The sequence below is a fragment of the Anomalospiza imberbis genome, chromosome 4 (genome assembly GCF_031753505.1).
Source record: "Anomalospiza imberbis isolate Cuckoo-Finch-1a 21T00152 chromosome 4, ASM3175350v1, whole genome shotgun sequence".
In the NCBI taxonomy this organism is placed as follows: Eukaryota; Metazoa; Chordata; class Aves; order Passeriformes; family Viduidae; genus Anomalospiza; species Anomalospiza imberbis.
In genome coordinates this window covers 3,477,576-3,490,235 of record NC_089684.1, presented here as the reverse complement: position 1 = coordinate 3,490,235, position 12,660 = coordinate 3,477,576, and the positions used below count along the sequence as shown (strand labels likewise).

Below are 12,660 nucleotides of genomic sequence, written 5' to 3'. Positions count from 1 at the left end.
CCTAAAACCACAGATTAATCTTGCTTCATGCTGTACTGATACAGGGAGAGACAGCTGTATGATTGGGAAGAGAGGCTGGGACAACCAAGTGTAGGGAAAATATTAATATTTGGAGGAAAAAAATATATTAGTGGCTCTACTATATGAATAAAGAAGTAAAGATGGCTTCTGGCTGCCAAGTATAGCATTCCATATACACTATCCTTAAAACTGTTTAGCGTTACAGGTAAAATGTAACACGAGGCAGACAAACAAATAGTGCATTTTTTCATCTCTGTGGCTTGATTTTTCCCTGAAATCCTGTTTCATTTGTTTCCTCTTGGTTTTTTTTTTGTTTTTTTTTTTGTTTTTTTTTTTTTTGCTCAAGATTTGTGGTCTAAAGATGTGGAATTGTGGAGCAAAGTGCTTCAAGAAGGGAAAGGAAGCAGAGTAGTAGTGTACAAAAACTCTGAAGTATGCACTTCAGGTATCACTGGAGTGGATGAGAAGTTGAAATAGATTTGTGTGTTTGCTACCGGAAGAGCACATGTTCCAGCTAAAAGTTTTTTTTTTTTTTGAAGTTTAGCATGAGTTCAGTGAGAATACTCTTCACTTGAGCAGCCATCAAGTTTGGCTAGTCAGTGGCTAAATGACCAAATTAAGGAATTTGGGGCAAATTATGCAAAAGGCAACTTTTTTTAAAAAAAGCTGAGCCATTGTAAAATACATGATTCAGTCTGCAGATGGATAGGACTATAGAAAATACTTGCTGCACACATTACATTTTCAAGTATTTAGACAAACATTGGTTTATGGGACATCTCATTTCAGATTTACAATTCTTTAGTTAGTGTTTTTCCTGAAGTCAGGAAAAACCACGGTCAGTTTCTTGCACCACCATGATACTGGGAGCTCACTGGTTGTGTAGTAATTCTGCTTCTTGTTTGGATGGCAGGGATGTAAGTCAGGCTTGTGATGTGCAAGGAAGCACTGCAGCCTCCAGCTTTGTGGAGGCCAGAGTTACCTTTACGATAACAACTTCAACAGCTAGTGCAAGTTTCAAAAGTGTTTTGTTTGCCTTTGTAACGTTAGTCTTCTCATAAATCTGAATTGCAGAGTGCCTGAAGGGGAAGTGATGGGTCTGTTTTCTTTGACAAAGGCGTGGTTTGCTATTTGCTTTTTTTTCTGAAGTGCTTTGCATCATCTGAAGTTCTGCGTGCTGACATTTAAAGATAAGGCAACGATAGGCAGCGCATTCTTCTGGCTAACTGGAGGCAAATGAATAGCTCTGGCCTTGCAAATAAGGAATTTGATGCTTCTTCCTCTGTTAGTTTTAAATGAAGTGGGTCATTTGAAGCATTTTGCTGCAGTTACCTCAACTAAGCCATGCAAGTCACCTGCCTCTCAGCTATGCCCTTACTCTGCTATAGAAGGTCAGCTCCATCTGCATGTGGTTGGCTGTGTAATACCTCCATTTGGCTTGCTGCCTAGTTCTTGGCATTGTAATATAATGTCCCCTAACAATCATGTTACCTCTTCTCCAAAAACGTGGCAATGCAGGGTATATATCTATTTTTATATATATATACATATATATATATAAAATATATATATATTCACTAACTTCATGCCCCTGCGATGTGGTAGAAGTGTGAAAGCTCTTTTTTTTTTTTTCCCTTTCCCTAAGGGAGCAGTTTTAAGAGAAGTTTGTGAAACAAATAAAGATAGGGGAGCAAAAACTTCTTTTGGTGCTGCTGCAGAAATTAGCAAAAACTGTGAAATCTGCTTGAGTTGCAGAGAATGTTGTGGTAGGTTTCAGTTGAGCCTCTGTTGCATCATTTCCAGTCAGAGAATGAAGAGCTTGGCCTAAATCTGTCCAGATCAGCACATCTTTTGCACAGACCCGGCATAGCTAAGCTTGCTGTTAAGCCTAATTCAGGTAGACACACATGTAGATTGATTTCCATGCAGTACAACTTGCTCTCTTAACACTTTCTAGTTCCACCACAGGTTCCAAGTGATAGTAGCAGGGCCAGGAGTCTTTATAGTTCCCTTAAAAGAGGGTGGAAGTATCATCCATCAAGTTACTCACATGCTTTTAATGAGCAAAGAAGAGTAAGACACGTGTAACTTGAGGCACTCTGCTGGGGCAGGCTGCTTTCCCTTCAGCTGACCCATTACTACTTTGGGAAACAGTCCTTGAGGATACTGTAATTTATTTATCTTAAGGCTCAAACACTGTTGTGGTAAGAATTTCCTGTACTGCCTGTACAGAAATCCTTGCCTCTTCCCATGCTTTTACATAGAGTTTATATTTACACTGTTTGGGCAGTGTGCCAGTCTGCTGGGAAGTGCATGCATGCATGACTTCTCCTGCCTTTGAAGATCAAGTTAACATTTTAGTTGATTTTTCTTTTAAACAGCCACTTGTCTGACTGATTTATTTTAAACCACAGTACTAGAGTCTGTATAGAACCAGTTTTGCACAAGGTCAGTGACCACACACTTGCGTTAGAGATGCTGTTTCACCTTGCTTCCAGGCTTTGGGTGCAGCTGGAACTGCATAAGGCATTTGCTGCAGTCATATTAACAGTAGCAGCATGACCCCTCCTATTCAGGCCTGGCTGGCTGGACTTGGGAATGCTAAATTTCAAACTCAAAAATGCAAGTTGCTAACTTCTGTTTTGCCTTTCAAGCAGTTGCAAATATGGAGAGACAAACCTAGGCAGCCTTCCTAGCAGACCTGTGTTAATGCAGATGTAAAGAGAATTGCACAGCATTTCTGTTTTCTTAATACTCTGCACTTTTTGCCTAAAACCATTCTCTGTCTTGCATATTTAAATATCTCAGGCATAAACACATGAGAGTACCTTTCAGATTGGCAGATCTGTATCAGGTCCGTGTCAGGCTAGAATTGCTTCTTTGCTGTATATCTGAGTGTGGGTGTCATTAAACATAGTTTTCAGGAAAAAAAGACTTTCAAATCTAGCTAAGTGGTTTATATGTCAAAAAGTGAAGTAGTCTGACAAACATTCTACTGAATGGGATCAAATGAAATAAAGTAGCAAATGCAGTTATTTTTTTTCTTGGAGCTCTTCAGTGTCTCTCACGAGACATTCCTCCTTCCATGTCATGTCAATCTGTCACATTTGTGCTTTTTATGTGGGCTCCTGGCTTAACTGGGTTCAATTAATTCTCAGCCTAAGAAACATGGAAGTTGATATTTTTGTGAAGATATTTTCATGTGCCCTTAGAGGCATAAATTTAATGGATAAATCATATTTGTCTTGGTATATAACCATGTTCCTGTGTAATGTGTTCACTGTTTTTCATACCTGTAAATGAAGATGTGGCTTTTGTATTGAACTTGATCCAGTTTTTCTTTTTTTGTTTTCTTTTGCCATCTTCAGTAACCACTTCTGCAGCTTGCGAGAAATTGGAAAGAGACAGGAATGAACTGCAAGTTGCTTATGAAGGGTATTTGCAGAAGTTAAACCAGAAACATAATGATGACTTAGCTGAGGTGGAGGAGAAGCTTAAACAGTTTTACACTGCGGAATGTGAGAAACTCCGAAGTATCTGCATTGAGGAAGCTGAAAAGTACAAAGCCCAACTCCAGGAGCAGGTTTGTAACACTCAAAGTAGAAAAGTTCTCTAGCAACCGCTTTCTGCTACAAATGAGCCTTCAGAGAATCCTGGGGTTTGCTAATAACAGCTATTTAATGTGAAATTCCACTTCATTGCAGCAATAAAAAAATACTTCCACACTTAGCTGTACAGATGTTAGGCTTATGTTTAAATGTGGTGGAGATTGGTTGTGTTCTGCCAGCTTAAATTATTTCTAGAGCTCCATGGGATATTTGAGCCAGCTTGAGTTTTAAGATTTCTAGAAACACACCAGCCCTCTGACCTTGCTTTGCAGCTCCACGTGTGTGAGAGATGCACACATTTTGCTGTTGGTAGTGGTAAACTGTAAGGCATCATTCTCATTTATTAAGTCTTGTACATGGCTTAGCTTCTACTTTTCAATCCTGCTAGACCATTTTAAATGTACTTGACATAGTGCATGAAGCTTTGTTTAAAAAATTGCTTTAAACAAGGGTTAAGTTGATACACGTAAGCGGAGAAATATCATGTTGTCATATTGCAGGTGGACAATTTAAATACCACACATGAAAGCTTTAAGCTGGAACTCGAAAACAGACACTCAGAAAAAGTAGAGGAGCTGAAAAAGGAGTATGAATCCTCTTTTTCAGGCAAGTATTTTGTATTTAAATATGTATGCTGTAGTAATGCTAGTCACAAACAATAATATTCAGGCTTTTTGATCATTCTGTCCACTTCACTGTTCTTTGTGGCAAGCTATCTTTAAAAACATTGGCTGAATTCCTTTCTTTGGAACTGACAAGTCTTATTTTACATAACAGCAAAAACCATGATCTCATTGTAGCTGAATGAAGCTTTATAAACAGTTTGAGTGAAAGTGACTTTTTCTTGCAGTAAAAGACACCTGAATTGCCCTCAAAATCTCAAGTGACTGAATAATTCCTCCCACCCCCTAGTTCTGTAAGGAGCACATCAAAACTGAAAATGAGGATAAGTAGGGTCGTGTGTTTTCCATAATGACATGGAAATTTTAAGAAATACTATACACTGTGTACTGTACACTGTGGCAGAGGTGTTTTTCAGGGACGGGGTGGTGACACTTAGGTTTAAATGACATTGCATCTCATTGATTTAAGGGATGATGATTTCCATCCTCCTTCCAGCTCCACTTGATAGCTAAGTTTGCAGTGATACTTTTTTGTCTTGAAGACTGGTCATGCTTCCATTGCTTTCAAAGAGCAAACTCCTCTGCATGGCATCTGAAGTAGGAAAATAAATGTTTTTTAGGAAGTTTGTGGAAGACACAATTTTAATTTTTGCTATGTTTCCTTCCACAAACTCAACTTTTGTCAGATGTGACCTATGCTTAGTAAGTCCATTTGTTGCATGCAGATGAATGCTCTCAAAACTCACAGGCTGTCCACTAATGAAATGGATATGGGAGGGTACAGTCAGCAAATCTGAAGTGGGAATAAATCTGATACTTCATAAATTCTTTGCATCAGTTAATGATAAATGCTCTGTGTTGCCATCAACTGTATCTATGCAATATTTGCAGGCTGGCTCTTCAGGCTGTTTATTTTCAAAAAGAATTTTCATGTCTTATATGGTATTAAAAATCTGCAAAAATAATTTGTTTTAGAGCTCAAGAGTACCCATGAATCTGAAAGGAAGTCACTTGAAGATTCCTTTAAAGAGAAGCAGGAGTTGCTAGAGGTTTGTTAAAGGGCTGGGTTCATTGCAACAGTTTAAAACTTGAAAAGCATTTTGGAGATGTGCACTGAATTCTTGGCCTAATGATACAATATATTTACATTTCAGAAAAAAATCGATGAACTAAAAAGTGAAAACAACTCTCTGAGTGAGAAGCTGAAATTAGAAGAACAAAAACAAATAGCCAAAGAAAAAGCCAATCTTGTAAGTCTTGATCTTCCAAAGTAATGTGGATGAACAGATCTTGCCTGAGTTTATTTTATTGCATAATGCAAAAAAATTGCAATGAAGCTTGATAGGGGTCTCATACTTAGTAATATTTTTTTGTAAATGGCTCATCTGCCAGAAGTTTTTGCAAGCTCGGTGATGCTGTGTATTAACTTTACCATTATAATTCTATAAAGCTGTTGAGTATCTAAGTCAGGGGTGTAAATAATGGCCTCAGCTACACTGAAGAGCCATGTGTGCACAGGAGTTGTACCACAGCATTTTTCTGGACAGTCGGTAACTGTTGTACTGGTGCTATGATCAGTGTGGGCTTGCATCACTACTCGCAAAGCTCATTTCTAATGCATTTATTCAAACGTTGACTCATACTTTTTGCTGATTTATCCTTCAAAGAAACTTTTATTTTGTCCTGCCTTTCCTCCCAAGGCTGCTGTTGCCTGTGATGCTCCTGGGATAGAAATGTGTTCTGAGAGAGGGTTTATTTATGCATCAGGTGGTGGGGGGGTTAGACACAAACATGTTTATCTTCCTGGTTACCCAGAAGTAAGTGGAATACCAACAGTATTGTTTATTCCACAAAGAGAAATTCCATGCTTAAAGACTCACTTAGGATGCCTCTAGTGGAAGTTGCCTTAGTTTTCACTGGAATTTGTTCTGTTTTGTTTTCTCTTATTGCTTATTCTAGTGGCAGGACACAGCTCCCACAAGAAGAAGCTGCAACCACAAAATTTTGCTGTGGCAGTGGGAGTTTGAATTGTAATTCCACAGGCACGCTCAGATGTTGCTTAAATTAAAGGAGCAATAGTCAAGTGCCTTTACATAGCTGCAGATGCGCTTTGTGCTTTCCTGGCAGCATAAGATGCATGATAAGCTCGAGACTTCTCTTTGGAAAAGCATCAGTTTGACTCAGCATACTCTTCTGTGCTAAACACAAATTCTGCAGTATCAGAATTCCCAATAGCCCTTTGAATAGAGAAATTAGAGAGAATTGAATAGAGAGGTATTTCCACCTCTCTGGTATAATTTAGATAGCATCACTCGATATTCCCAGGTTTTTTGCTAAAAACTTATGTAGGCCTTTCAGTCTTTTTATTTGTCTGTGTGTTCTCCTCGGAGTAGCTAATGTGGGGGCTCAGACTTAACTTTAAAAGCACATTTTAAGACCACTGGACTTGAGGAGGGAAAGAAAATAAATTGAATATTGATCATACCATAACATTTAAGCTTTTCAGGATTGCTTTTCTTGTTAGCTCCTAGATTCCATGTTAAAGTCACAAAACAGGAACAGATCATCTGCTGCCTTCACTGAGGCAGCACAGCATGCTTCACCCTCGCACAGACTTCTCAAAAGAAATTAAATAAGAACCACTACTGTAACAGGCCTTAAAAACAAGCAGGAGAATGAACTGTGTAGGTGATGAAGCCCCTATTTCTTGTGACATGTCCTGGCTTTGTCCTAGTGGGGCCACACCCAAGACTGCAGGCATTGCCCTCCTGTCCGAGGTTCCTGGTGTGGCAGTGAAGCTGTTCTCAGTGCGGTGCACCTGTGTTCTTACCCAAATGCACTAAAACAAGTTTTGTTTGATTTTGAAGATAAATTTTGTTACACAATATGCTTAATCATTGATTGAGTTCAGCTCATGTTCCATTCTCACTACCTGGAAATGGACTAAGACTTGCTTTATTTTCCCTTTTTTTGGCTGTGACTGCCTTGAAATGCAGACAATGTGTTTTACTCTGCAGTGTTTCAATGGTTTTTTACTCTGGAAAACAGGTCCTTGAGGCAACCACATCTTACTTACCCTGCTCCGGCCTCCTCCTGCTCTCCCTTCCACCTCCCAGAAAACAATACAGAGAGGAAAAATAAAAAAGTCCTAACTTGCTATATTGTAAATAAGTTATGGATGTGCACCAGTGCAAGATTTGTATGTATAATTGCATTTTCAGGCTTCAGAAGAACTTTCAATTTCTGATTATGAGCCAGCTACCTTCAGACTCAAACCAGGGAAGATAAGCTACAGTCAAGTTCAGAACTTAAATTTCTGGTGCTTTCTTGAACTATTCCAGTGCCTGGAAACTCTTCAAATGTTTAATTATCTCTTGGGATGGGTTATGAGTAATAGGAAATAAATTTTGGAACTCCTAGCCTTAAGGCCTTTGGGCACTCCTGCGAAACAAGTTTTGCTGTGACAGCATATTCATGCCTTCCTTTGATTCACTGGAGTTTTTCATGTCTGTGCATTAAGTGTTTTCTGAACAACTTCTAATGAAGCAACTGCAACTGTCCACCTATGCTGAAGGACAAACAAAAACCAAGGGGGAGAAAGTGTTATCTGATCTTGTTATTTATTCTAGTGTTTGACTGGATTTCACTTAGAACAAGTAACTCATTACTGCAATTATTTCCTTATTTTTTTCTAAATAACAGAGAAATGTCTGAATTATTCCTGAAATTCAGGGTACTAAGCAAACTGTCTGGCAATCTTTCAGAAAAACCCACAGATTATGTACCTGGAACAGGAGCTGGAAAGTTTGAAAGCAGTGCTGGAGATCAAGAATGAGAAACTCCATCAGCAGGATATTAAGCTAATGAAGATGGAAAAGCTGGTGAGCATTCCTTGGGGTCTGGCAGGCTGGGGCTGTGTCTCTGACTTGTGTTCCTGTAACGAACTTGGGCTGGACGGACTTATGTGCAAGAATTAATCTTTTTTGTTTAAAAGGAAACAGGAATTCATGATGGGACATGCTCACACTGCAGGTACAGCTTTGAGATACCTGTCAACAGGTGAAAAGAATGACCCGACGCTCTAAATGACCTTTTAACATCTTAAGACAACTACTGGTGTGCATAAACTATTGCTCTGTTAGTACAGATTATCTGGGAGCCTCTTCCCCTAAAGAACAAAATCCTTACCTGCTACATTGCTCAAGTGGTATGGAAGATAGATTGCAGTGTCAGGAAACCATTAACAAGGAAATGATCCTAATTTAACCAGAAGGGATCACATTTGAAATGGATTAAGCGTTGATTAGCTTAGGCCAATCATTTTAGCTGCTAAGCTTCTTTGTTCAGCTGCATGGCTGTCTTCCTGACCCGTGTGTGATTCCACATGAAAAGTCAGTTTTGGAAGCAGAACTTGTAATCACTTAGATGCTTTTTATTTGTGACAGGACAGGGTCCTTCTCCTGGGTGGGGCCTTTGAGCACTGTTGTAATACTTGTTTTAGCAAGACTTCAATGAGGATGTATAGAAAGAGGTTTGGATACAAAGGAACACATTGATGTCAGCTGTTCAGTATTGTGCAGCACTGTGTGTTACCCTAGTCTACAATTACTAGCAATTTGCTAGCAAACCTGCATATTTTCCAACAGACTTTGGCCACAGTGTAGAAGGTCTTGGAGCATGGTTAATCACTTTTATTTTTGACAAAGTCCTCCAGCAATGATGTGGAATCAGAAGAGCAATAGGAAAAGCTGTTTACTCAGGGGAACTCTTGAATTTGTTGTTATTTCTAGACAGTCTTCTGTCTAGAAAGGTGCTACAGTGTCTAAAACTGCTGTCCATCACTGACAGAAATTACTGGAATGTGCTGGTAAACAGTAGATCCCTTACCCAGTCCTCCTTGTTGGCATCTAATCAGCACAAGTGGCCAAGTGGCAGTGTTATGCAAGGATAAGGTAAATAGGGTGTTTTTGTAGGTACTCTTACAAGCTCTGCAAACTCCAGATTGCCAATGTCTGTATAGCTGAGTCAGAATCTTGATGAGTGCATGTAAGGGTTTTATTTCAAATTGTGACCTTCTTTCCAAGGTGGAGAACAACACAATCTTAATGGATAAATTAAAGAAGGTTCAGCAAGAAAATGAAGAATTAAAAGCTCGGATGGACAAACACATGGAGCTTTCAAGGTGAAAAATATCTCTGGACATTTAGATGCCCTTAATCAAGGGGAATGGGTTCCTGCGACAGGAAAGTAAATTCTCTTGAAGTATTGGTGAATGCAATTTTTTAGTGCTCTGTGAAAGAACACATCCATTTCTTCCCCACTTGTATCTCTATAAAATGTGCATTCCTTTATACAGTTAAAAAGCAGGAATATTTCGAAAGAGGATAAAGGTTTCATGTGTTCTTCAGTAATCCAGTATTTTAGGGAAGAAACAGCAACTCAGAAATACCATCATGCAAAGATTGTCCTTTTTTAAGTACTGCTGGCTTGTAAGGTAGACTTGGGTCATACTTATAACCACTTCAGTGTGTGATTTGTCCCCAGTTTAGATTAATGTGGTTTATTTAGCAATAACGGTAATATTTAACATGAATAAAACCAGTCTGAGCTCCTCCTAACGGTTGCTTAAATGGATGGCCAGACTCTTCCAGTGTGAAGGAATCTGTAGCTTCTATGTTGAGCTGAGCCTGCAACAAGACCCAAAGGCTCCATTGCAGCCATTTAAAAGTGTGTGTTGTTTTAAGCAGGACAAGCCTCACTTTTCAGATGCTTTTTCTGGTCCTTAGGGATGTTTCTTACTGAGACTTCCTCTTGCTTTCTGCAAGCTACCAGTTTAAATATGGCTAGGATGAGAACATGCTCAGACCTCCTATTAGAGCTGGAATTCAGTTGTGAGCCAAGCAAAGGTTTATGCACTTTCAAACCTGTCTTTAATACTGCAGCCTCCAAGTTGAGTTACGTGTTCTGATGTAAATCTTCCATTTGCAGGCAACTTTCTACAGAGCAAGCTGTTTTACAGGAGTCGCTAGAAAAAGAATCAAAAGTAAACAAACGCCTGTCAATGGAAAATGAAGAACTTTTGTGGAAGTTGCACAATGGTGACCTATGCAGCCCACGAAAACTGTCTCCCAGTTCTTCATCTGTGCCTCTTCAGTCCCCACGAAATTCTGGTAACTTCTCTAGTCCTGCAGTGTCACCGAGATGACATCTCTTGAGAGAAAGAGGGGCCTGCATTTCATTTCTGATCTGCAGAACCTTTCCTAACTTTAATCACAGGAGCAAGAGCTATATTAGCCGCCTATGACAACTAAACATAACTGGAAACCATTTGGTGCAAAACAGCGATAGGAGACTGTGAATATGGGAGTAAGACCTTCACTCCTCCCAAAAAGACTTATGACCTCTATGGACATCGTTGCACAAAGCACTTATAGAGCAAGAAAAGACTTGTTTGTTGCCTTTTCACCTAACCATAAGAAGAAGCTCAGGGGCTTAGAGATAAAGAACACAACCTTTATAATATGTTCCTTATCACCGACACTTTTTTAAGGCTGTGTGTGTGCGTGTGCCGTGGATGGAATGGGTGTAACACACTGTGCGTGTGTCTAATGCTGCCTTCTTTGCTGTGTATGTAATAAAGGATAAAAGCTGAAGACTATACATTGACATGTATTTCCTTGATACTGCTCTCAGTATGCATGCTTAACAGAGTGCCCTTGCCTGGGAATGAGGAAAAACTGCCACTGGTACTGTAGGAGAGTTTCCTTCATCGTTCTGGGTGGTAAAAAAAATGGCATGAAGAACTTTGTCAACTGACTCATTATTGTCTTGGCCAACCTGAGTATGCAACTTTGAATTAATTTTAAAAACCAATTGAATTGCAGCCATATTTTGCATGGGTGCTTGGTTTTATGTCCTTGCACAACTCTGCCATTTATGAGGAGAACTTTTTTTGCAGGGTGCAGTGGGTTTTGGATTTCAAGTCAATAGGGTTGTAGTCAGAACCCCAGTAGCCCTCAAAGTCAGAAGTTCTTAGCTGAGTTGTAAGTTTAGAAGCCTGGACCTAGCATCCTACTTGCTGAAAAGGAAGCACTGATTTCCCCAAAACAGCATGTCTGTTCCTGAGGATAAACAAGATGTAGATTTGAAAGCCAAAGAGAAATGCAATAATTGTAACTAGGTGCATTCTTAATTCAGTTCTCAAGAAGACTAAGTAATTTGTGAATTCCAACGTAGCTGGTGACACATTTTGCCTTTTTAAGCATTAGCATTTGTATTAACTTTCCTCAGGGTTGGCTAAATTCACCTGAGGATGAGGTGGTATTTTATCTTGCTAATTCTGCCATACTTTCCCTCTTAGACTGCAGGATATTGGTGTTTTGACAGTTCATCAGGTGAAAAATCTGTACAAGAGATTCTGTAGAGTAGGGGAAAAAGGTGTCCTGGCTGCTGGAACTGGAGGATGAGGATGTCAGCATTTCTGGAAATATCACGTGCCGAGTTTCGGCTTCAACAGGGTAATTGGATAGCCTTGCTCCACCCTTGATCAGACCTGTTTGAGATGACTGCTCTGTACCTACTAAAACAGGTTCAGCTTCAGATTACTCTTAGAAAACACTACTAATGCTTATAGTAGTTTGGGCTTCACAGTAGGGCCAGGATGTTGTTACACTGCTGGTTAGCTAATGCTGGTAGCTGGCTGGGTTTCCCTGTCTTTTTCAGTAGCTTGGGGACAGGAATCAAGGGCATGGGAAAGCATTTAGGGAACTCAACTGGAGAACCACTTCAAAGTATTTTACCTAAGACTTGCAAAATCTTGGCTAGTAATGAGGAACACAGACATAGAAACAACACTGTTAACAGTGCTCATACAATAAGTAAATTTGTAATATATTTAAACTTGTGATTGACTGTTTCATCATTAAATTTACTTAAACCTCTCATAATGTACGAGTTAAGGGGGCCATTTCTATGGAACATTATGCTTTCTTTTAATCCTTTTTAGGGCACTGTACATACCACTTACTAGTGGTGTCAGTACTTAAAATGTTTACTAGGAGGTTCAAATTTAACTATGAAAATCCTATGTTGGCTACAACTTGGCTTTAAGTACGTCTCAGAACATTCTCACTTTCTATGGTCAAAGAGATTTGATTGCATGTATTTGAGCTGAATGCTTTACAATAAATATTTTTTACCGACTGAAGGATTTTTCTTCTGCTTGTGTTAGTCAAAGGATCTTTAATCTAAGGAGGAACATTTTTCCAGTTACTAAAAACTCTTGGTATCTCCTCAGCACAGCAAAACAGCAATGGTGAAGCTTCACGGCACAAATTATTAGTGTTCAGCTACTCCTTAGAAAATTTTCCCCTTGTTACTCCACTTGTAGGTAGAAGATAGATGGAGCT

General features: G+C 39.3%; 1 protein-coding gene across 7 annotated transcripts in view; it reads left to right on the top strand.

Moving 5' to 3' along the window:
• Nucleotides 1–12,454, top strand: part of MTUS1 (microtubule associated scaffold protein 1) — an 89,791-nt gene extending 77,337 nt beyond the window's left edge. For all 7 annotated transcript variants that reach the window (XM_068186829.1, XM_068186830.1, XM_068186832.1 and 4 more), the window contains 7 exons: nucleotides 3,390–3,604; nucleotides 4,130–4,235; nucleotides 5,228–5,301; nucleotides 5,407–5,502; nucleotides 8,017–8,133; nucleotides 9,337–9,434; nucleotides 10,241–12,454. In XM_068186829.1, the coding sequence (XP_068042930.1) occupies nucleotides 3,390–3,604; nucleotides 4,130–4,235; nucleotides 5,228–5,301; nucleotides 5,407–5,502; nucleotides 8,017–8,133; nucleotides 9,337–9,434; nucleotides 10,241–10,457 (923 nt within the window). In that variant the 3' untranslated portion in view covers nucleotides 10,458–12,454. The remainder of the gene's footprint in view (nucleotides 1–3,389; nucleotides 3,605–4,129; nucleotides 4,236–5,227; nucleotides 5,302–5,406; nucleotides 5,503–8,016; nucleotides 8,134–9,336; nucleotides 9,435–10,240) is intronic.
• The last annotated feature ends 206 nt before the right edge of the window (nucleotides 12,455–12,660 follow it).